At 37.3% G+C, this 21,965-nt stretch overlaps 1 protein-coding gene across 2 annotated transcripts in view; it reads left to right on the top strand.

Annotated features, from left to right (window-relative positions):
• PIK3C3 (phosphatidylinositol 3-kinase catalytic subunit type 3) overlaps positions 1–21,965 on the top strand; it is a 110,651-nt gene that overhangs the window by 73,801 nt on the left and 14,885 nt on the right. The window contains exons 20-22 of one of the 2 annotated variants that reach the window (XM_072948973.1): positions 1,428–1,512; positions 8,101–8,175; positions 17,642–17,810. In XM_072948973.1, the coding sequence (XP_072805074.1) occupies positions 1,428–1,512; positions 8,101–8,175; positions 17,642–17,810 (329 nt within the window). Of the gene's footprint in view, positions 1–1,427; positions 1,513–8,100; positions 8,176–9,350; positions 9,549–17,641; positions 17,811–21,965 lie in introns of those variants that run through there. The other variant, XM_072948974.1, reaches the window with a different exon arrangement.

Below are 21,965 nucleotides of genomic sequence, written 5' to 3'. Positions count from 1 at the left end.
AGCAAGGACTGTGCATGGATTTCATAGGCGTTTGCCTGTGTGTTTGTCCCATGCTGGTCCTGTTGTCTGTACTGTTGCTATAATGCACCTGACTTGTGCTGTAAGTTGAGTCTTTGACTCCGTCTGACAAATCAGCCCATCAGAGGAGTAGGGGACCCCTTGACAGACCCTTCAGGGCCTGGTTTCTGTACCTGTAAAATTCGGGTAATAACTAATCGTGCCTAGCTCCAGGGTTGTTCTGAAGATGCACGCAGAGCTTAAACATACTGAAGTAGTTGTTTAATAAAGCCGTCGATTACCGTGTTGCTCCTTGCAATTATGATTTTATAAAATAAAGACTGACAGTTTATGTATCGATTCTTGATTCCACGTGTGACACGTGTAGTTTTTCTGAGTCATAGGTTAACTCATCTTCAACATCAGTAGATAATTAAAAATTGTTTTCTGAAATGGCTTTTGGAAACAGCTGTTTCTCACTGCCACACGTCTTTGCCAGATTTTGGTATTGACTGTGATTTAGTTTGCATTTCCATCATTACCCACAAGGTTGAGCATTTAAAAATATCTGTATAGGCCATTTATTTCTTCTGTGAAGTGCTTGTTCACATCTTTTCCCCATTTTCCTGTTGGGTTGTTTGTCTTTCTTTTATTGATTTATAGGAGTTCTTTATATATTCTACATATATATCCTTTGTCAAACTTAGTGTTCAAAAAAGCTGAAAGCATAGGATAAACTTTTTTTTTAATGATATGTTGGTTGTATTTTCAAGTAATATACTCTGTTTATTTTTCTTTAACATGCAGATGTAAGGGACTAGGTCCAATTGGTAACCTGGATAAAGAAATAAATACACTATTTTCCCCAGTGTTGCCAGACTCCGTGGATACTGTTGTACATTGATTGTGCCCCTATAATTCTTTGGTTCAGTCTGCATCTCTTATATTTATCTTTCCATCAATTTCCTCTAAATCTGAAAATTCTCAGTAATGTAGTCTAATTATTTTTAAAAATTGTGTGTAATTTTATTATTTGTTAATGGTGATAATGTTTCAGTAGCTCTACCTTAAAAAGTAATTTTAAAAAGTCATGCTTTTAGGAGAATGTATGATACAAAAAAAATAACCCATGTTTACTTTTAAGAGAAAGATGAAACAAAGTGATGAATTAAACATAGAGATATAGCAGTAAATTTGTTTTTCCTATGGTATAGAAGTAGCACCCTTATATATTCTTTGTTTGTCTTAACAGTCTATAAATATAATAATAAAACTGGTTCCTGAGGGATAAGCTTTCTAAAGTCCACATTTTATAATTATTGACTAAGTTTTAGACCAGACACCTATTGGTCATTATTTACAATTTTAAAACGGCTCATTTGTTGAAGCATTCTATTGAATTTGTAAACATGTAAATGGTAACTTTTCAGAACTTTTTTCGAAAATACGCACCAAGTGAGAATGGGCCGAATGGGATCAGCGCTGAAGTCATGGATACTTACGTCAAAAGCTGCGGTAAGTTTTTCAAGTTACTGCTTTTCCCTGATACATTGGAATAAAGGAAAGCAAGCTGTCCTGACATTACCACACTCAGACACATTTAGGATGTGTTAAGATTTTTTTCTTGGACCGTTTGGGCCACAATGACAAAATACCAGAGACTGCACTGCTTATAAAGAACAGAAATTTACTTCTCACGGTTCTGGAGGCTGAAACCTGAGATAAGGTGCTAACATGGTCGGTGAGGACCTTCTTTGGGGTCAAAGACTTGTTACTGTATCTCCACCTGTTGGGAGCTCTGTGGGGTCTTTTTTATAAGATATTAATCCCATTCATGGGGACTGAGCACCTCCCAAAGGTCCCATCTCCTGATACCACCACCTTCAGCATTAGGATTTCAACATGTGAACGTTGAAATTTTGAGGGGACACGTTCAGACCGTAACATTTTTAAATGCTGTATGAAAAGAAGATTAAGAGATAAAATATGATACAAGAAGTTATTAATGTTTTGACATAATAATAGTCCTAACAGGATATAAGTTCTGTTCAGTCTTTAATGGATGTATCTTTGCAATCACATAACTATTTTGTAATTACAAGTTATTTCTTCCTGGAAGCTGTCATTTCCCCCTAGATTTTCCCTGTCTTGGAGTAACTGTAATTAAGCAGACTGTGGGAAAAGTCTCCAGTCAGGAAAAATTATGTCTTTGATAAATCTCAAAAGAGCTAAGATAACAGAGGAGGTGCCTCTCATGGTATTTTAAATCAGTACTTCCGCCCCCTCCTGGAAATAAGTAAGCAGTGACATGCCATGGGAGTTAATTCAAATATTTCCGCAATTTATGCCTATTCTCATGAAGTTTATATTCTGGAGGATTATTTTTATTTTCTTAAGAGATTATTGTTATTTTTTAAATATATAACTAGATTGTTTAAGAGAGGGTTAATAAAGGAGTTGACACTAGAGTTAAGCCCTGAGTATTATATGGCCCTGTGACATATTATTCCTGTTTTATATAAGTATTCTTTTTATGTTTATGTCTGTATTTATACCTATGCTTAAGCAGTCAAAGCTGGGGGATACACGCAGAGGACTTTCTAGACATACAACAACTATATATAAATATTCCTGTCATTTTCTGATTTATAAATTACTTTCTTATACATGACATTTTTTTTTCTTTTTTGCTCCTATGAAGGTAGTATTTCAGATTCTTTTATACTGCATAATTTATTCTCAGATTTATACTTGATGATACATTTTTGGCTGAGAAGTATAAAATGTAATATTCCTAGGAACTTTAAAAACAAAATAAAATGTGTGTATGTGTATTAGAATCCTTTATGGTTTTAATTCTTATTTTTACTGAAGAAACATACCATGTGTTTCATGTAACTGTGTTTTCCTGTAAAAATGATCACATACAGCGTATTTAGGTTTGAAGACTGAAGAAACATGGATTGAAGCATCCTGGAGGAAATGTTTCCTTTCTCCTGCTCACTCTGTATTTCTCCTTTCCCTCCCTCCCGCCCTGCTTTCCTTCCTTGCTTCTTTCCTTGCCCCCTTTTCTTTCTTTCTTGTTTTTCTCCATCAAGTCTGTGTTCTCTAAGATCTGAAAAAATTAACACATCATTTAAAGGCTTGACAGGTCGCTCAGATGGCTGGCAGTTTATTCTGCTTTTCAGCAAGGCTTGGCAACCAGGTCACCACTACGTGGCTTTTCCGTGTCTCGTGCTTCTCAGAGCTGGACTCCCAAGAGGAAGCATTCTAAGAGCCAGAAAGTAGAAACTTTTGGTTTGTGAAATCCTGCCCTGGGAAGCTGTTAGTGTGTCACTTGTATCATATTCTGTGGGTCAGAGGAGTCACAGGACCTGCTTGGATTCAAGGGGAAGGTATATAGTTCCCACCTTGAATGAAAAGCATGTTAAAGAATCTTTAATTCCACACCTAGATCTCAGTACCTTATTACAGGAGGTATGTTGCATGCCCTCGGCAATTACCTTGTGTCTTTCTACTTTCAGATACTTACTGTAAACTGTTTTACATCATAAATCTATATAATAAAGGACTGTTAACTTTTTCTCCTTGAAATAAACATACAAGCAACCTATAAATGTTGACTGAAACTTGAAAACTCTGCTCATTTAGTAAAATTACTGGAACAATATTTTATGATAGACGTCCTAGTGTTGTGCCTTTTGTCTGGTGTTCCATTTTTTTCCCCAAGGGCTCATGAAAATATGACTACTTTTAATGTTTGAAAAATAGCCATTTAAGTTGTACCTACTGGACAGTTAATTCAAATTAGATATTATTCCTTTGTTTCTTTCCCAGCATTTCGCACTTGTTCACATCCTGATAACTGATTTGATGGCAGGCCTTCTCTTCACCTTACTCTGAATGGCCTTCCATTTTCTATATATCTTGCTATGTTATAAAATAATCTTTAGTGTTTTAGTGAGTTTGGTAGCATCCCAGGTAATAGTGGTGGTTGAAAGCCATTGATGCATTTTTCATTAGTAGATATAGTGCTTAATAAGTTGCTACTTTGTACTAGAATCTGATGGTTGGACATTATCATATAGATGCATGTATAACTTTCATTTTAAGAAGCAATGTTTTAGGTTTTTGGCAGAGTGTAAGAAGAATAAAGCTCTAGTAGTAACGGTGACTTTTTTCCCAGATTATGCAGGGTGTCAGATCTAGATCATGCAAGTAAATATGGGAACACTGATTATTCTCACACCCATATCTTTACTAAGTAAAGGGAAATAGTATCATTTAGTTGTCTGTATTTCTCTGTGTTTTACTTTAAATCAAAGTTGTTTATAAAACCAATTTCAAGATCTTTGTGTATCTCTCATGGGTTCAAAATACTAATGAACAGCATCCTTTTGACAAGATTCTCTGGCCAGGTATACTATTTCTGTTAAGTAATAAATTCAGTTTTCCTAAAAATCCTCTGACACACTCTGTATCATTCTCAAATTGTTCTGAATATTATTTATGTCCTCAAAATTTCTGAGGATCATCCAACTCAGATATCTTTTTCAAGAGGTAATCTTTTAAGTATTGACATTTGAATTATTGAAACACCCCAAATTCTCACCTCTACCATTCATATATATGCATGAAAGAGGAAGAGATCAGACACTATCTCACTTGACTTAAAAAACCATTTGTTGAGGATGGTGTGGAGAGGTTACTGTCGGTGGAGACTCCAGGGGAGTTGGGGGAGCGTTCACTGAAATGACTATCAAACACGTTTATGACCTTAACCCACCGAGGCAGGCAGGGTAAAAGAGTAAAAGGCTTTTTCTCGTGCATTTTCCATTTCCACTGGAAAATAATCCAGTAATAACAATGAGACATCACTGCAAAAGCAAATTTGGTAATAGACAGTAGTTTATTTTAAAACATCTTACTTTATCAGTCGGGACAGGCATAATTTATGCATGTCTAGTTACATGAAAATTTTAGGTCAAAAATACTGTTGCTGTACACGTGAATCATAACTTTCATAGGGCTAGCTAAACCTGCAACAAAGTAAAAAGTGATAAAACTGTCATTTGTAATTTTTTTAAAAGTAGCTAATAGCATACAACAACTCAAGGGTCTGGGTTTTTTTTTTTTTTAATTGCAAGAGTTTCAACTACCTTCATATGTGTATTATCAGTAGGAGATTTGTATCCTTGACGACTATTGAGTGGAAGCCAAATTTCTAAGTGAATCACTTATTAGAGAACTCAGTGTGCTAAGTCCTACTGTGTTCTCACTTCTCTATATGAACACCAGATTCACTATCCTTCAGTAAGTCACTCCCTAGCAAACTCTCAGGCCTTGTCCCTGATCTTTGGACCAGAATCTCCATTTTTTAACGGGATTCCCAGGAGGTTCCTATGTGCAGTAGAACACTAGAGATGGTTTTGCAAGCATTGATATGTGATGATAAACCCCCTTGGGCACTGGTGTAATAGAACTGAATTGGGGCTCAAGAGCCCGCATTTTTAACAAGCTTCTAGGTGGTGGTGCATCTTCCAGTCTGTGTGTCACACTGTGATTAGCAGTGTTCAAATCAAATGTCAGTCAATTCCTTCCCTAAAGCCTTTCAGACAGCAAATATTTTTCGAATTTTCAGGCCAGATGGTCTCAACCCATCTGGTCTCAGCCCATCTGGTAGCCATTCAACCAGGCCATGGCAGCGCTCAAAAAATAATGAAGTAAATGGGTATGGCTCTGTTCTAGTAAACATCCTTTATGAAATGTAAAAGCAGAGGGGGACCAGTTTGGACCATCAGGCTGTCTTTGCTCATCCTTTATGTGAATGATCCTCAGGTCCCCCAGTGGACCGCTAACATTGCATCCCGTGGCAGCTGGCAATCTAACTAGAGTGGTTTACAAGCCTAAAAGGTATTTTCTTTTTTGTAAGAACCCCAGATATAAGCCATTGCTGCTGCTGTTTTAGCTGCTGAAGGATGTTAGGGCCAACCAGGTCTTCGTAATTCTCACGGTCCGCTTCCTCTTTAGAAATGCTCACCACAAAGCTGCCTTTGCGTACATCTCATTGGGCACACCTAACTGCAGGTGAGCCTGGGAGATGTAGTGTTTTATGTAGGCACAGCCTTGCCACAGAAATCTCGGTTTGGTTTCGTTTTAAGGAAGAAACAAATAGATACCGTGTGAACTGATTTGTTCAGTCAACTGTAGCCAATTTGTTAGAGTTAAATGAAAATTCTTAGTACACTAGTAGTGTGGTTAGAAGCATTTTTGAAAAAGATAGTATGCTTTCACTCATTCTGTACATACGGATGTATTTTGAAATACGTATATAATAATAATATAATAATTTCATCTAGAATTAAAATACAAACAGTTACACTTGGGCTTAAATATCTTGTTGAGTGTTGCACCCATTAAAATAGCCACTTTAGGAAAGAGGAATTATACGGTGTACAGCGCAAAAGTGGCATGAGCGAGGACATTCGAGTCTTAGGTTTAAGTCCCAGCCCAGTGACCTTGGACAATCCTATTAACTCCTGGAGCCTTCAGTTTCTTCATTCGAAGGATAGTTACATTACCAGACTCAGGTTCAGCTGCTTACTGCTCAAAGGCCAATGATTCGAGACGCAAGGGTCAACAGAAAGAAAAGGTGCTTTAATCAGAAAAGCCAGCACTCTGGGGAGGTGGTGGACTCCAGTGTCTCCTCAAATACCATCTCCTAAGATTCTGCTCAGCCGAAAAAGTTTTAAAGGGGAAGTGGGGAAGTGATCTCAGTCCTTGAGATAGGGGGTCTGCGTCATAGGCATCCCCCACTGCCTGCAAGCTTGTCAGTTCCTTGTGAATTTTCCTTTGATGCTGTCTTGTCACAGTTTGTTTGGAGATTCCTGAAGGGGGACGTAGGGGAAGTTCAAGATCTGGTCATCTGTCAATTACTTATTCCCCAGTTCTACTTCTTTGATGTATAGGAAAATCCCAACAGGTTAAGCAAGTGACAAGACACAAAGGGCCTCCTTACAGAGAGCTCTTTCCTGCCAAAAGCTACTTAACAGTTATAATACTTAGCTGACATCATTAAAAGGGTTGAGGATGATGAATGTAATGTGCCTAAGCTAAGATCCTAACCATCAGTAAATTGTAACTGTGATTATTATTATAATTGAAGATTAATCTAATGATGGCATCATTGCTTAAGTCAGTTTTGGACTTCCGGGATGGCCTTTGAAACTCGACTCAAATGAACTTTAATATTTATTGATTTGGTGCAGAACTGATTTGGTCCAATTTTTTTTCCCCACATAGTGGCTGAAATAAACACGTTTTTGTAAATACTAGCATAGTCAGTGTGTATGTTTGCAAATTATATTTATTGTCAGGTTAGTAATGGGAGAAGAAGAATTTTAAAAAATCAACTTCAAGCATGTGTTATTTGCTTAATCTTTTTGAGCATTTTCAACACGTGCCAGGCTTCCAGACTTTTTAGAAAAGAAAGGAGGAGAGAATAAAGCTAGAGACAATGACTGCCCCAGTCCCGCTCATGTGATTTTTCTCAATAACTTAAGGGATTATGCTTGAATTTTACAAATGCTTTTACCACTCAAGTGAATTCATTTGTTCTTCTATCTGCTGGCATTTCAAGATTGTTTCTTTAATTCTATATTGACTTTTGTTAGCTTGTAGATAAGCTAGTTGTGGAATGGTTGGCTTCATTATAAGTATTTCAGCAGTTTTGTTTTTTATTTTTTCACAGTCGTTCTTAACATATGTCTAATTTGAAGTGAGAAATGGTAGACACATGCTATAATTAAAGTTTCTGAAACCTCATTTAACTTTAGATTAAAAGTGACTTTTATAATTGGACAAAATTCTATGGGATATTTTTCCTGTTGTAAATTATTTGAGTTTCAAGGGATAAACTCTTCCTAGAGTCAATGGTTGCACATTTAATTTGAGAATTTAGGGAAGAATTTATAAAGAATCGTAATCAGTTTGAGGTTGAAGGAGCACAGCTGCCTTCATGTTCAGTTACACGTGTGACCTGGTTTGTGTGTGCTTTTTACAACCCTTCTGTTTTTCTTTTCCGTTTTTGAACTGTTCCTGCAGCTGGATATTGCGTGATCACATACATTCTTGGAGTTGGAGACAGGCACCTGGATAACCTTTTGCTGACAAAAACAGGTAACAGATAATGTCTGCTAGCAAATACCCATTAATGCCAATGATGTTTTCAGCCCAGAATCTACTTCATAAGAAAATAAGTTGCATAAGAGAAGACACATCATAGTCTTAGAAGTCTCTTTGATGGCACCTTAGAAGGATGTCCAGGGGAACTCCCATCCCTTGGAAGGATCTCTTTAGCAGAGACCCTACGATGGTCATCTAGCCCTTCTTGAAATACCTCCTTTAGTGGCAAGCCCATAATGTAGCAGACAACACAGTGTCTTAGTGCCCAGCTCTAGTTAGAAGGTTAGAATGGTCTTTCTTTAATCAAACTGCTCTTAATTCACATTAACCTGTCTTTCTCAACCTTTTGCCCTTGGAATTACGTGAAATAATCAGACTCTTCCGCCTTCGTCCTGATGACTCCTCGGTCCCATGGCTTTAAACACCATCTCTGTGCAGTCAGCTTCCAAACTTCCTCTGCTTCAGTCCATTCCATTAGCTTCAGACAAACACCCAACTGTTCACTTGAAATCCTAAATATATGGCCAGGTGTAAACATTGTTCCCTTTACTACCCGCCTAACAACCTGCCCCTCACTTTGCTTTCCCAGCTCAGTAAGTAGCAACATCTCCACCCAGTTGTTCAGGACTCAGACCTGAGAGCCATTCTTAACCCCACCCTTGGCTTCATCTCACATATCGAACCTATTAGCAAATTGTATGTACTGCTCACCCACAAAATAGATCTTTAAGTTACCCTCTCCTTCATTTCCACGTCTTTGACCCCATTCGAAGCCACTAATATCTTTTTGCCCAGTGTGTATGAGTAAAGTCTGAACTCTGTTGTAGCCATTGTGGCCTCGGCACACCGACCAGCTAGAACGTCTGAATGTAAAAGCACTCCTGGCTTGGGCAAGCGCCCTTCTTGTTTCTTCCTGGAAAGCTCTTCTGTCAGGTCTTTGCAGGTCCGACTTTGCTTAGTAAGTCTGCGTTTGAATGACATCTTTTTAGAGAAGCCTTTTCTGTCTCTCCAATGTGAAATAATACATTCCTGCCACGGGACGCCTCTCCATTACTTTGTTCATTTCTCTGTTTTGTTTCCTTTCTAGCACTTAACCACTAGCTGAAGTTCCTTTTTTATATAATTCAACAAGTACCTATTGAGCACCTATGTGATAGGTATTTCTCTAGGTGCTGGGGTTACCAAATTGAGCAGAACAGACAGATCCTGGCCCTCCTGGAGTTTGCTGGCTTCTCGTCATCGTCTTCTCCGTTTCGGGCTGCGCCTCCATGAGCGGGGCCCTTGTCTGTCCAGTTTGCCACCATGCCTCCAGAGCCTTGTGCAAACCTAGCTACAGTGTTTGATAAATCACTGTTGAACTAATGAAAGAATAAATATTTCTGCTCCTCTATGTACCCTTTTCTTCCCTGTGCCAAATAATCCAAGTTTTTCAGCCTTCCACAGAAAATAGATTTTAAAATCCCCTTAAAATGGTCTTTCAGGTGAGGCCATCATCTATTTTGTTAGCATTCCTCCAAATTGTGATATAATAATAATTTAATTAATTAATATAAAATTAACTATAAAATATAAAATAAATTAATATAAAAAGGGTTTATTAATAGAATAACTATTACTTCGTGTAATCTAGAATTTTATATATTCAGTTTTAAATTATTGGTGTGAACAGTTACCCGTGTTGGAATTCGCACGTGGTAACCACGTCTGTATCAAGGCCAGGCTCCCTTTAATAACCAAGACTGAAGGAGTGTAATCAGATTGTTATGGAATTTCTTGCCAAATTTACAAAGGATAGTTATAAAACGTGATGCAGTGTTTGGAGACAACTGTAATTTGGAAAAAGTTTTCCTTTATTGTTTTCTTAGCTCTCTTTTTCAGTTGAATCTTTTAACCACAAGAATCAAACTGCCAGAGTAACTCCATTTGTTTTTATATTATCCTCATTTTGTAACCACAGCAGAGTTCTTTACACAGTAGCATTACATCTGTAATGTTACGTTCTCAGGTCTTACTCGTCTCTTCTTTTGGAAATTGATAAATAAGAGACCTTTTTCTGTTGGACTTGTGTGTGCGTGTCGATGGGACTATTTTAAGAATAAGAGTTGGAAAGAAAGTTCTGCCTAGTGTACTTTTTTCTCCGACGTCATAGATCCTTGTTTTATGGAAACTATAAAATTTCAGAAACAGGTTTTAAGCTTCTTGTCACCAGTTTTCCACTAGAGGGTGCTCCAAATTTTGGTTATTAAAAATCGGAAGCTTACCTTAAAATATGCTAGATAAGGGGCACATTCTCTTTCTTTTAAAACAGCATTTCATTTTTTCTTAACTGCTCTTTAATTATTTCATCCATTTGTATCACACCGTTAGCATTTTTGTATCTTCCTCACAAGGATAAATGTTTTCAATTTTTAGGTTTAGTTTGAATGAAACTGGATTATATTAAGGAAAGACCAATTATGTCAAGACAAATGGAAGTCTAATACATTCTTCAGCTTCCAGAAATTTATCATGTATTTTTAAATGTTTTGTCTCTCTAGTCATTTTTGACTAACAGCCCATATTTCGAAGCAGTTTCAGGTGATGTTAATTACATATGCTAAAATTAGACTTTGTATAGTTTTATATTATATATTTAAACTATTATATATTTAACTGTTATTAAAGTGAATTTTGAATATATTTCATTGCAGAAAATATATTTAAGTGCTTGTACTTAAAAATGCCTTGACTGTCATGAAGCATCTTCCATTGAATATTTTAAGATCCATTGTGCCTTCAACAGACTGTAACATACTAAAAATTTAGACCTTCAGATTCCCTTACATAACTCTCCATTTCTTAATGTTGATGGAGCATTTTTTTTTTGATGATAAATAACATTTGTCCCATTTTTCAAAATAAAATGTTTTGTCTTCTGTTCTTCTCATTTGCCAGTTGGGCAGGTTTAGATGGTTTGGAATTGGAATCAGAGTCTTATGTATTTGTGCGTGCCCAGTTCCCTAGTTTGAGAGATGGAGCAGAGAGGGAGGAGACCCTCAGATTTCATCTTCACTGTGGTCTTTCAGGGGTTCTCCCTGAATACACTGCTCCAACTGTAAATACAGATGAGAGAAAAAAGGATCAGACTAACAACTTGAGGAATGTGTGGAGGAAAATGTTTCACTGCATATAGAGAACTTCAAAATCTATGCAGCGGTAATATGCCAAAATGCAAAATACAAGTCTCAGCTTCAGATTTCCCAGCAATTTTTTTGCCAGTGCTTCAATTGGTTGTGGATACTTTTCGCTTGGTTGAAGTTTCCTCAGCTTGGGCAGCAGAGGGCGCTGTGTACCCACTACAAATGGAGACGTCTCGACATTTCCTTTGTCAGTGTGTTGTCGTGAAGTCAATTATAACATTGTTTTCTTCAAGCTTATTTAGGGTGAGTGATATTTCACTTATTAATGCATTAATATTATTTGGGCAAAAAGCTACAAAATTTAAGCTGTGACAAATGAATTTATTTCAGAGTTGGTGTCCTTTGAGGGAGCTTTAAGAAGTTTATTTAGGATAATTCGATTGTGGCAGTACTCAAATGAAATTAATTAATCTCAACTCTGTGGAGAAAGTTTTGCTTTGTTTTGTTTTGATTTTTGAGAATTTGAGTTGCAGGGGAAGAGCCAGTATAACTGAAAAACCTGTTTTTTCATTAATGGTATACAGACTTTACAATTAATTAACATATGATATGTAGATAACAAAAACATTCACAAATGAAAACTAGGAGCTGGGTGTCTAGTAAATGGAGAGTTCTTTGTAGATCCTAAAGATGGCCTTGTAAATCTGAGGTTATCCATTTATACAGTGAGAGTGGTGGTAGCTTTCTTGGCATTTCAGAGTAATATCCTATGAGTACTTTTGTTTGAAAGCTGAAAGCAAAGAAAAATAGTCATTGTTTGTTACCCTAATTGTATACTTTATTTTAGTACACCCCCTATCCTGATCTTCATCATGCTTTAATTTTATGTGCAACTGATTTTGATTTTTTTTTTTTTCATTCTGAGGAACATTCTCACATAAGAGTTAATGTCGGGGTCTAAATTCAAATTCTTGGGTTTAAATTGCCCCTCCACCATTGGGTGACCCTGAGCAAGTTATCTAATGTATCTGGGTCTCAGTCTCTTTTTCTGAATGTGTAAATAATAGAACCTCTTTCCTGGTTGTAAAGTCAGTTGAATGATTTAATGTAGTAGAATTTTTTGCGTAGTACTGAACACACAGCAAACATTCCTTAACAGCTAGTTAACTGTTAAGGTTTTGTTTGTTTATTTTATCACCAGGAAATAAGAATGCCTTCTGTTTTTGTCTTATGTAGTTGATACTTGGGATTATAATTTTAGAGATAAGAAAACTATATATTTCAAAAAATTTTTTTCCACTCTAAAATCCAAACTCTTTTAAGTTACTACCCTTTAAATTCTCTTTTGCATGGCTCCTTAGTAATATAGGGAGATTTATAAAGAAACAATCAATTTGATCAATGACTTAATGTTATCCTTTCTGTGCTTTAAGGTAAACCTTGATAATTTAAAAATAGATATGATTATTGTTTTCCTTTTTCTCAGGTCAAAATGTGGTTGTCTGTGATATTCAGACTCTTCTTACACAGACAGAACTTAGTTACTGTTCAAATGGTGGTGCTTTCTCAGCTATTTGTATTTAAGTTATTCGGTTTGGGGGATAAAATATACTATAAAATATAAAACTCCAGACTCGTTTTCCTAATGTGCTTGCTTATTCACTGGCACATGAGAGACAAGGATATAAAAAGTATTGTGCATTTAGTAAGGCAACCAGTAAATGCCTTTAAAAAAAAGCAAATGAACTAGATTTTTTCATGTTATTTTATCCATCCTTAGGGTTTCAGAAAAATCTGTTTTCTTTCGAAACTTAATTTTACTGTAGACTGTGGACACACTATGATTTACAGTTTGATTTGTATTTCTCAGTGGATATATGCAAAAGAGAACCAAGCACATAAGACCTTCCCTTTTTATCCATAAATACTTTTTCAGTCTATGTTAATCATTACTTTAGCTGTTTACATATTGAGGACTTGTCATCATGTGAATAGTTTTCTTTTTAGACATTATTTAAAATCTGATCTTTTTAAAGTTTCTTAAATACCAGTAGTAGGAAGTTAGTCTTTTTTATGTTTACTGAAACCTGTCATAAAGAAAATAATGGTTTTTGTGGAGCGAGTTTTTTTATCTTTTTTTTTATGTATGTTTGAGAAGGACACTGCTGCTTCTTGTTAAGAGGTTTAAAAAAAACAAAAAAGCTATATACTCTTTGTATCTAAGAAGCTGTAAATTACTTCATGAAGAAACTTAGACTGGGTCATGAAGAATGTGTTGTGTTTGTATGGGATGCAAATGGAGAGAAACATACTTTCCAGTAAAATACCCAGAGACTGAAATAAGCAATGCCTTTTTAGGTGATATATAGGCTGGTTAGAGAAATTTGAAGTCAGGTTGTGGAGGAAAATCAACTTATTTCCTTTTGATCACTTTGTATATTGTAAAGCATAATCAGTCACTGAAGTAAAATTGTACATTAGGATAGTAATTTTTTTTTTTCCAGTGGAGGTACTGGGGATTGAACCCAGGACCTTGTACATGCTATGCATGTGCTCTACCACTGAGCTATACCCACCCCCTCCAGATAGTAAATTTTTTAATGTAAATTTTATTAGCTGATATCTTCCATAATGCTGGGTAGACCCTGTTTGTTTCTTCAAAATGAATAATTTGGGGGGGGAGGCCACATTTTAATGTATTATAAAAGCATTCGAAGTTTCATAAACTAAATTATTAAAATATATTTTCATAGTAACCCTTAGGACAGAAACACGTCAAATTTTAAGGTAATGAGGGTTGGACAACAGGGAAATTATAACCAATGAATATGAGTTTTAATTCATTCAGATGATTCATCTTGCCAGTGTCCCTTCCACATGACCTAAACGAAGCTGAAAGTTGTTAGTCAGTATAAAGGATACCAGAAGTCCTCAAGCTTCTGCATGTATCAGAATCTCCGGCAGATTCAGGCTCAGTGTTTCTGATTCAGTAGGTGTGGTAGGGCCTGAGAATTTATTTTAGTAGCAAAGAAAAGCTATCCGTAGTTATCTGAAAATGTTATTAAGATTCTTCTCCCTTTTTAAAATCCATATCTATTTAGGAGCTTGGCTCTTTTACTTCAGTCAAAATGTATCATAATAGATTAAAAGAAGAAAATATGTGAATCCATCTTCTCCCATTAGGCCAGACATTTAAAAGATTTGCAAAGTGCTAAGCAGTGCCACCCTTCTCATAATATTTGTTTTAGAAAATAGTCATTCATAAAAAACAAGTTACGCTACAGTGTTTTTCACTTGTTATTTTTAAATTCGTTGCTACTTTTTGAAAGGTCTCAGTTTTCATTTTAAATGTGATAAATAGCAATAGAGGTAGTCCCACTACGGCTTTTTGGAGGTCCTTAACTTTTAAGACCAAAATCTTTGAGAATTGCTTTTTCAAGGCCGTTGTTTTTCAGCGTCAAAGGATTACTGTTCTGCGCTAGACCTGAACACAGTTCTCTAAAAGAAAATATTTCAAAGAAAAGAAAAACAATTTCATTGGCTTTAATGACTGTAGGAAAGATGAAAATATATTAACATTTAAAATTTTTCTCAATGGAAATAGGCTATATAATCAGAGATGCTGATGCTGATGCTGATACTGATAGTGGTTTGCTATTCGTTGCGTAGCTTAATTGTATCCCTGTTTTATAGAAGCTGTCTTAACAGGTGAATGTGAAGTGACAATAAACTATGTGAAGCATTTAACAGATGATTGCAGTGTCTGTACTGATCTGTGCTTAGTTATGTCTTTTTGCACCTTGTTACTCAAAAACTATTACTACAAATATTTTATCATTACTGTGCTTTTTTACCTGTACGTGAAAATACCTCTAACCAAGAATATCTTCAGGGCTTAACGAGTACGTGTTGGGAGCAGTGGGAGCGTAGGTGTAGGCAGCATTTTTTAATTCCAAAATACAAGCTCCATTGTATCAGTAAATACTTGTTTACCACTTTCTTTGTTTCTAGGTTTTGTGGTAGGACAACAGGAAAGATAAAACATTCACATAAGAAATACAGGCATTTTGTGGAAAAATAATACAATGTCAGGTTGTATACCCCCCCCCCCAAAAAAAAATTGGAGAGTGGGAAACTTACTGTGGGGTAGAGTGCCAGGGAAGAATTTGTGAATTTGGGGGTTGTGTGGGATTTTCAAAAAACATTGTCTTGGATTGTACAGAACAGAAGAGAGTCAAGTAGAAGTAAGCAGAGTGTGAAAAATGGAATAAATAGAGTTTTGAGATTGATTGCATTTAATTATTCAATAGATAAAATGACATTTAAAAAAAAAACCCTCTACCATTAATACTATTAATTTCAGCAGTATCTATTCTCTTTAATCCAAGACCCACAGATGTCTTGAACTAGAATTTTAGAAATATGTTTTTGTCACTTAGACAATCTATGTAGCACCTTTTGTTCCCTTTGTATTGCAAGGCAGGAACATGAGAAAATAATTACAGTCAACATTAAGTTTGTTTAATGTATTCTTTAACCTCTTGACTATTCAAGATAACAGATTTGAATAAGACCACACTCCCAGAATTTCTTAAACATTTTTAAAACTTCATAACGTGCATTTTAAAAACTCTTTAAAGTTTCATTTACAGATACTAATTTTAAAAAAGTCATCCCCTTTGGTATATGTGAGGATGAATTTTCCTAAAACATTAATGGCCTCGTTTTAAACCGCTTTGCTCTTTGAACCTGCTAAGCATAGTAATGGTTTCATAGTCAGATACTGAATCTTTTATGCCTGATAATTAAGTAGTAATCCTGTCCTTTGAGAATTTTCTTACAAGAAAGATAGAAATACACTCTTCATTTGCAGGCAGTAATGCGTGGCTGACGTTGGAATTCCAGTAATGCCTGTCATGAAATAAAGAAAAATGGGGCTAGGTTATCTGTTAAAAGCATGGAGCCCATGAAATAATGATGATTGATACCATTTAATACATGATTTATTAAGGGTGGCAATTTTGAATCAAATATTGATCAGACAGCTTGTCTGCTCAAGTGCTGGGCATCATCAGGAAGTATACTGGTAACAAAACATTATGTAAATGATTAAATGAAACCAAGGAAGGTTTAATCGCTGCCTATGGTATTGTAAGCTCGTGTCTTCACCTCTTGAAGGGCATAATGGTATTTGTCTAACAAGGTAGATAATGAATGGGAAGTCCAGAATGAGAATAAAGCACAAAATGAAGTACTTGGCTTAGCTGAACAGAGGATACACATTTAGTTGAAGGCAGTGAAAGCTTTAATAGAAGTTGATTATGAACTTTTCACCAAATCATGAAAAATTCAATGCTAGCATATTCCCTTAAACCTTAAAAGATTAGGAGACAAGTGAATATCAAACCATCAAATGACTTATTCCAAAACTGGCTTCTTATCTTCTTGGAAACATAGACTTCCCCTTGGGGGTTTGGTGAAGTCTGTAGCTTTCCAAAAATATCAATTTCATTGTGTTTGGAGACCCCTGAAGCCCATTTTGGGGGTTCTGAAAGGGTGTTTTTCAGTCATGAGTAATAAGTCCAACTGTTTTAAACAGAAGCGAAACCCCCTGTGTTGACAAATTACATTTTATAATCTTAAATATGTACAACAGAAAACCTGATACTAACTTACTGTACATCTACTCTTACGTAACTATAAAATAAAAACATTTATAAATTCATGTTTCAAACTAGCAAAATTTATTCTAACAACATTAATTGACAAAGATACACTGAAACTAAATTGTCATTTGCCAGTGTGAATGTAATACCGTGTGAGTTTCAGCTCACAGTGCTATTAATGTCACATCTCGTGTGAGGATTCTTACTCTGCTTTTCTGTATTTTTGAAGGTGGGGAGAGTAGTGAAAAGTTAAAGGGAGGATCCATCTCTGGAATACTCAAAGAAATGATCTTCCACTGTATGAAGGGCAGTTTGCTTAAACTTCAGCATAAGAAATTTGCTACAAGACACTAATTTCTGTTAATACCTTAAAAATTTGTCCAGACTTTGGCCATCTTTGATTCTGGAGATCTGAAAGTGGAATTTAAATTTTAAAATATTACTGTGTGGGATGATTTTAAATACAGTTCATCTGAATGAATGTGAGTTGAAAGAGATTCAACTCTGAGGGCCACTCCCAAGCCTGGGGTTAGGGGATCGAACAATTTAATAGACTTTATCATGAACTAGTATTCTTCATGAAGAGACACCGCTTTGCCAATTATATGACGTGTCTGTTTCCCAGCTCCTTAAGATAAAATTCCTGAAACAAATGAATTTCTTATCAACATCCAGGCAAACTCTTCCACATAGACTTTGGATATATTTTGGGTCGGGATCCGAAGCCTCTTCCTCCTCCAATGAAGCTGAATAAAGAAATGGTGGAAGGAATGGGGGGCACACAGAGTGAACAGTACCAGGAGTTCCGCAAACAGTGTTACACAGCCTTTCTCCACCTCCGAAGGTAAGTGGATTTGCTTGATGTAGAGAATTTTGGTAAATTCACTTCAAGAAAAATATTCATTCAAATGTATAAATTCTGTAGTATCACTCTTTTCCAGAATGACACAGGCAACGGTGCTTGTTAAATCTACATTTGATGACTGTTTTGATAAATAGTCTGTTATCAAAGGGGAAAGACAGCTTCTTGGTTTCTCACTCATCATGTGACTGCTGAATCCCACCCAATGGGAGGCTGCCGTCACACAAGGATGAGCGTTCTGCTTGCTTTAGGGTGATATTAATCAAACCATTTTTGTTCAACACCTTTATCAGCCGTAGTCTGAATGCTTTTGAGGAGATTCTGAGCTTTGTTAAACTATTAAAGAATAAACATTACGCATGATTTTGTCCCTCTTAGGCAGCTCATCAGTCGCTCTGCTTAAAAAAAAAAAAAGCGGTTTTTCTCCAAGGCCGCTGTATCTCTGCACCCTTCATTCTAGTTTACTTAGGGCTGAACATCATGTATCATCAGGAAAAAGATAAAAGTCATGTTTGTTAAACTCAGAACGGCTCTGATGATTTGTCAAAAATGACAGGATCATTTGACTCTAACTCTGTTTTCAACCTGTGCAAAATGTGTGTTCTTAGTCCCCCGGAGGATCCCAGCTCAGGAGGCAACCTGTGTGCCTTCCAGGGGAATGCGTAACCAGTGGGCAGTGAATGGCCTGTGCACCTCGGCTCTGTCTTTTCTGTCTTTGTCACCTCAGTTATAGACACTCAGTTATATGTAAGTTGAATGAGGACCTTAGTATGTGTATGAAAATGTCTGCTTCCCATCAGGAGTGAGGCCGTGTTCCCAGGTGATGCTGGTCCCAGGTGAATGGCTGTCCTACATCAACTCAGTTTCATCTTTGCAGCGGCTCCATGGGCCTTCACCATTTACTCGATCTCTACCCCGTGCCACAAACTGTAAAATACGTTTTACAAACAGCCACATTATATCCTTTGGGTGGCAGAGTGGCTCAGTTTTACTGTCCAGAAATGCAAAAGGAATGATGAGCAGGTCAGTGCCTAGTGATGCAGAAGCACGTTCAGAGATAAAAGCTCCACTTTCATGTCTGGGATTTTTAATTTAAAAGAGTGAAAGCCTGCAGAAAGCTAGATGAAACTAATGCGCTCTCGGTGAGGAGACAGGCAAGATGATGTGAAGTGATAGCTGGAGGACTGTCAGAGGTGTTCTGGCTTATTGAAAGCAGAAGGGAAGCAGTGTGCTTCATAAACTGTCATCGATAATGGTTGAGCAGCAGTTCTGTAAAATGAGAAAATGGAGGCTGATTATTAATGCGGAGCCAAAGTTAACCTTCCTCTCTACAAAAAAAAAATCACAGAGACTAACTTTATGTTAAGTCTTCTTGAAAATTGTTTTATTTTTTATTTTCAGGAATTTCGCTGTACTTTAGTTACGACTAGCTAGACCCTAATATTTTGACCAACATTTTTTTTTAACGTTGTGTTTTAGAATATGCTCCAGTTAGTAAAACTTTCCCCTAGGACGTAAGAATCGGATGGTCAAAAGCTTGTTTTGAGGTCATGTTATTTGACACACTTATTGTTAAGGTTTTTAGGCGTCACCAACCATCTTTTTTCCATGGTTTTTGTCAATTGCTGATCCATTTCTGCAACAAGAAACCACTGAGTATCTGTGGACCACGTAAACAGAGCAGTCCCTTTTGAACTAAGTGATGAATGGTTGTCAGGGCACATTTTATGGTGTGATTATACCAATAATGAGCTGGAAAATTTATGTTTTGAATACTCTTAAGGCAACAGTAGTCCTGCTAAAACATTTTTAAATCTTAAATGTTCAAGGAAAACAACTGCTTCTCTTAATCCATGTTTATGCCAAACACCGTGCTAGACACTGATGAGACAAAGAGGGCCTGAATTTTTCAGCAGAAACATTGAAACTAGGAATGCATTTTGCTGTTCCAAGCAGAGTTCTTACATTGCCTTAGAGAAGGTGTGCCCAGTCACCTACCAGCGGTGAGTCTGTTGCTCACACCACTTTGATCGTAACCTCACTGGCTTCCTTCCTTGAAGTAGTGCACTTACTAAATCAGTCTTTTTTCATAGGCCTCTGCTCTGATATTCATTGCATGCAAAGTGAATATATTGTAGGAGGAACTGGCCTCTGAAACATTGCCAGAACCTCCCTTGATGTAGTCAAATGCATTTTTATTCTTAATATGAAAAGTTTTTACTGAAAATCTTAGGCCGTCTTTGTATGACCAGCGGGTAACATGGAGGTTGGCGCAAACCTGGGTAAGAGAAAGAGGACACTTTCCTTGAACACTGTGCTCAATCCAGGCCTTTTAAGAAGTCTGAATAGTCCCATCCATCCCTACATCTTTGACTAGATTTGCATACTTTTCTCACCCCATCTTTTTTTTTTTTAACTTTAACCTTATATTTTTTTCTGATAATGGATTTAAAGAGTTTTAGTAACCTTTCAATCTGTTTTTCTGGGTAGAATATTGGATAATTAAGAAGCATGGGTGGTTAAATTTAAACCAGCAGATTCCTTGCCTTGCCTTCTTAAAGAGGAAAAGCATAGACGCACACCATGAAATCACCCCATCAGATAAATCACCTGCTGCTGACCGTCAGCTGCCTGCTTCGCTGGCACTCTCGTTCACTGAAAGCTTCCACTGTCTTCTTCAGGATTGCTGCTGTGACTTCAGCTCCTGCGTGAATGGCCCAGCCGTGACCTGGCCTCTCAGGACCTTGTCCTCCTCACGTTGAGCCAGCCTTGACCTCTCCCTCTCATCAGCACTAGTAAATGTATCCCTTCAAAATCGTGACCTCGAGGTTTCCACTCTGGCCAGCGCCTTCTGTCCTTACAGCTCTTCCACAGGTCTTCAGCCCCATTGATACTTGAGTCTCCCCACCTTACCCCCATGTATAATCTACCTTATATGCCCGCTTCTCTCCTTCCCGCACTGACTTTTACAGCCCCAAACTAGTCACTTCCTGCCTCTCCCTCCAAACTCTGCACATTTTTATCCAGCCCTGCCATCTCACCTGCTAAAATCCCAACTCTAATCAGAACTGTCTGCCTCACTGTTTCGTGTGTGCAGTGCAACAGTTCTGTGTTACGACAGAAAATCCAGCAATTCTGGTGTTCTCACCATTGGTTTGAAATCAGTGGTTCTCACCTGGGAGCTGTTTTGTATTCACCGTCCCCGCAAAGCGCATTGGGCAACGTCTGGAGATGGTTGTGGTTGGCACAGCTAAGCGAGCACCACTGGCGTCTAGTGGGGAGAAGACGGGGACCTTGCTGCCAGTGTTCTTGCCCTGTCTTCACTCTCCTTCACGGCACATCTACTTTATAAAGTTCTCACTGTCCCCAATCCCTTGTCTCCTTTCTTCCTTTATCCTTCTCCAGTAAGGCTTCCAGTCCTGCTCTGCTATGGAAACTAATTTTATACAGATACACAGTTACCTGTACTAAATCCAGTGGCCACTTTTGCTTCCTGGGAGCTTTCACGCAGTAGACCACATCTCTGTTCCTAAAAACCTTTCTTGTGTTTGGTGTAACCTACTCTGCCCCGTTTTCTTTTTGCCTCACTGGTCACTCCTGCTTCTTTGCTTATATGAACCTCTTCTGTCTGACCTCTACATACTGAGCTGTCTAGAAGTCCCATTATCAGTATGAAGAGTCCTGGATCTTTTTTTCCCCTAAACTCTCTCCTTGAGCATTCTCACTCAGCCTTGTGACTTGACGTAGGATCCGGATGCTGATGACCCCATCCATCACCACCAGCCCTGGTATCTCCTCTGAGGTGTATCTAACTTCCTACTTGACATCTCTGCTAAGAATCCAGTAGGGAGCTCAAGCTCAACATGCCTACAGTGGAATTCTTGATTCCTTGCCCCAAATCCTGTTTTCATTCACTTTTTTTTTTTAAGTAAACAACCATAGGTCCCCATTACTTAGGCTAAATCCTCGGTGACATTCTGTTCCTCTGCCCTCTGTTCTCCACTTCATCAACAATTGGCATTCACTCCATCTCCAAAATACAGCCAGGTAACGTCCATATTATTTCTTTTCCACTGGGACATCTGTGAAATAGCTTCTCTACCTCCATTCTTACTCCACACAAAACAACCAATGTGA

This window comes from Vicugna pacos, chromosome 24 (genome assembly GCF_048564905.1).
Source record: "Vicugna pacos chromosome 24, VicPac4, whole genome shotgun sequence".
In the NCBI taxonomy this organism is placed as follows: domain Eukaryota; kingdom Metazoa; phylum Chordata; class Mammalia; order Artiodactyla; family Camelidae; genus Vicugna; species Vicugna pacos.
Note: the sequence above shows the minus strand (reverse complement) of the source record. Positions and strands in the feature narration are given on the sequence as shown.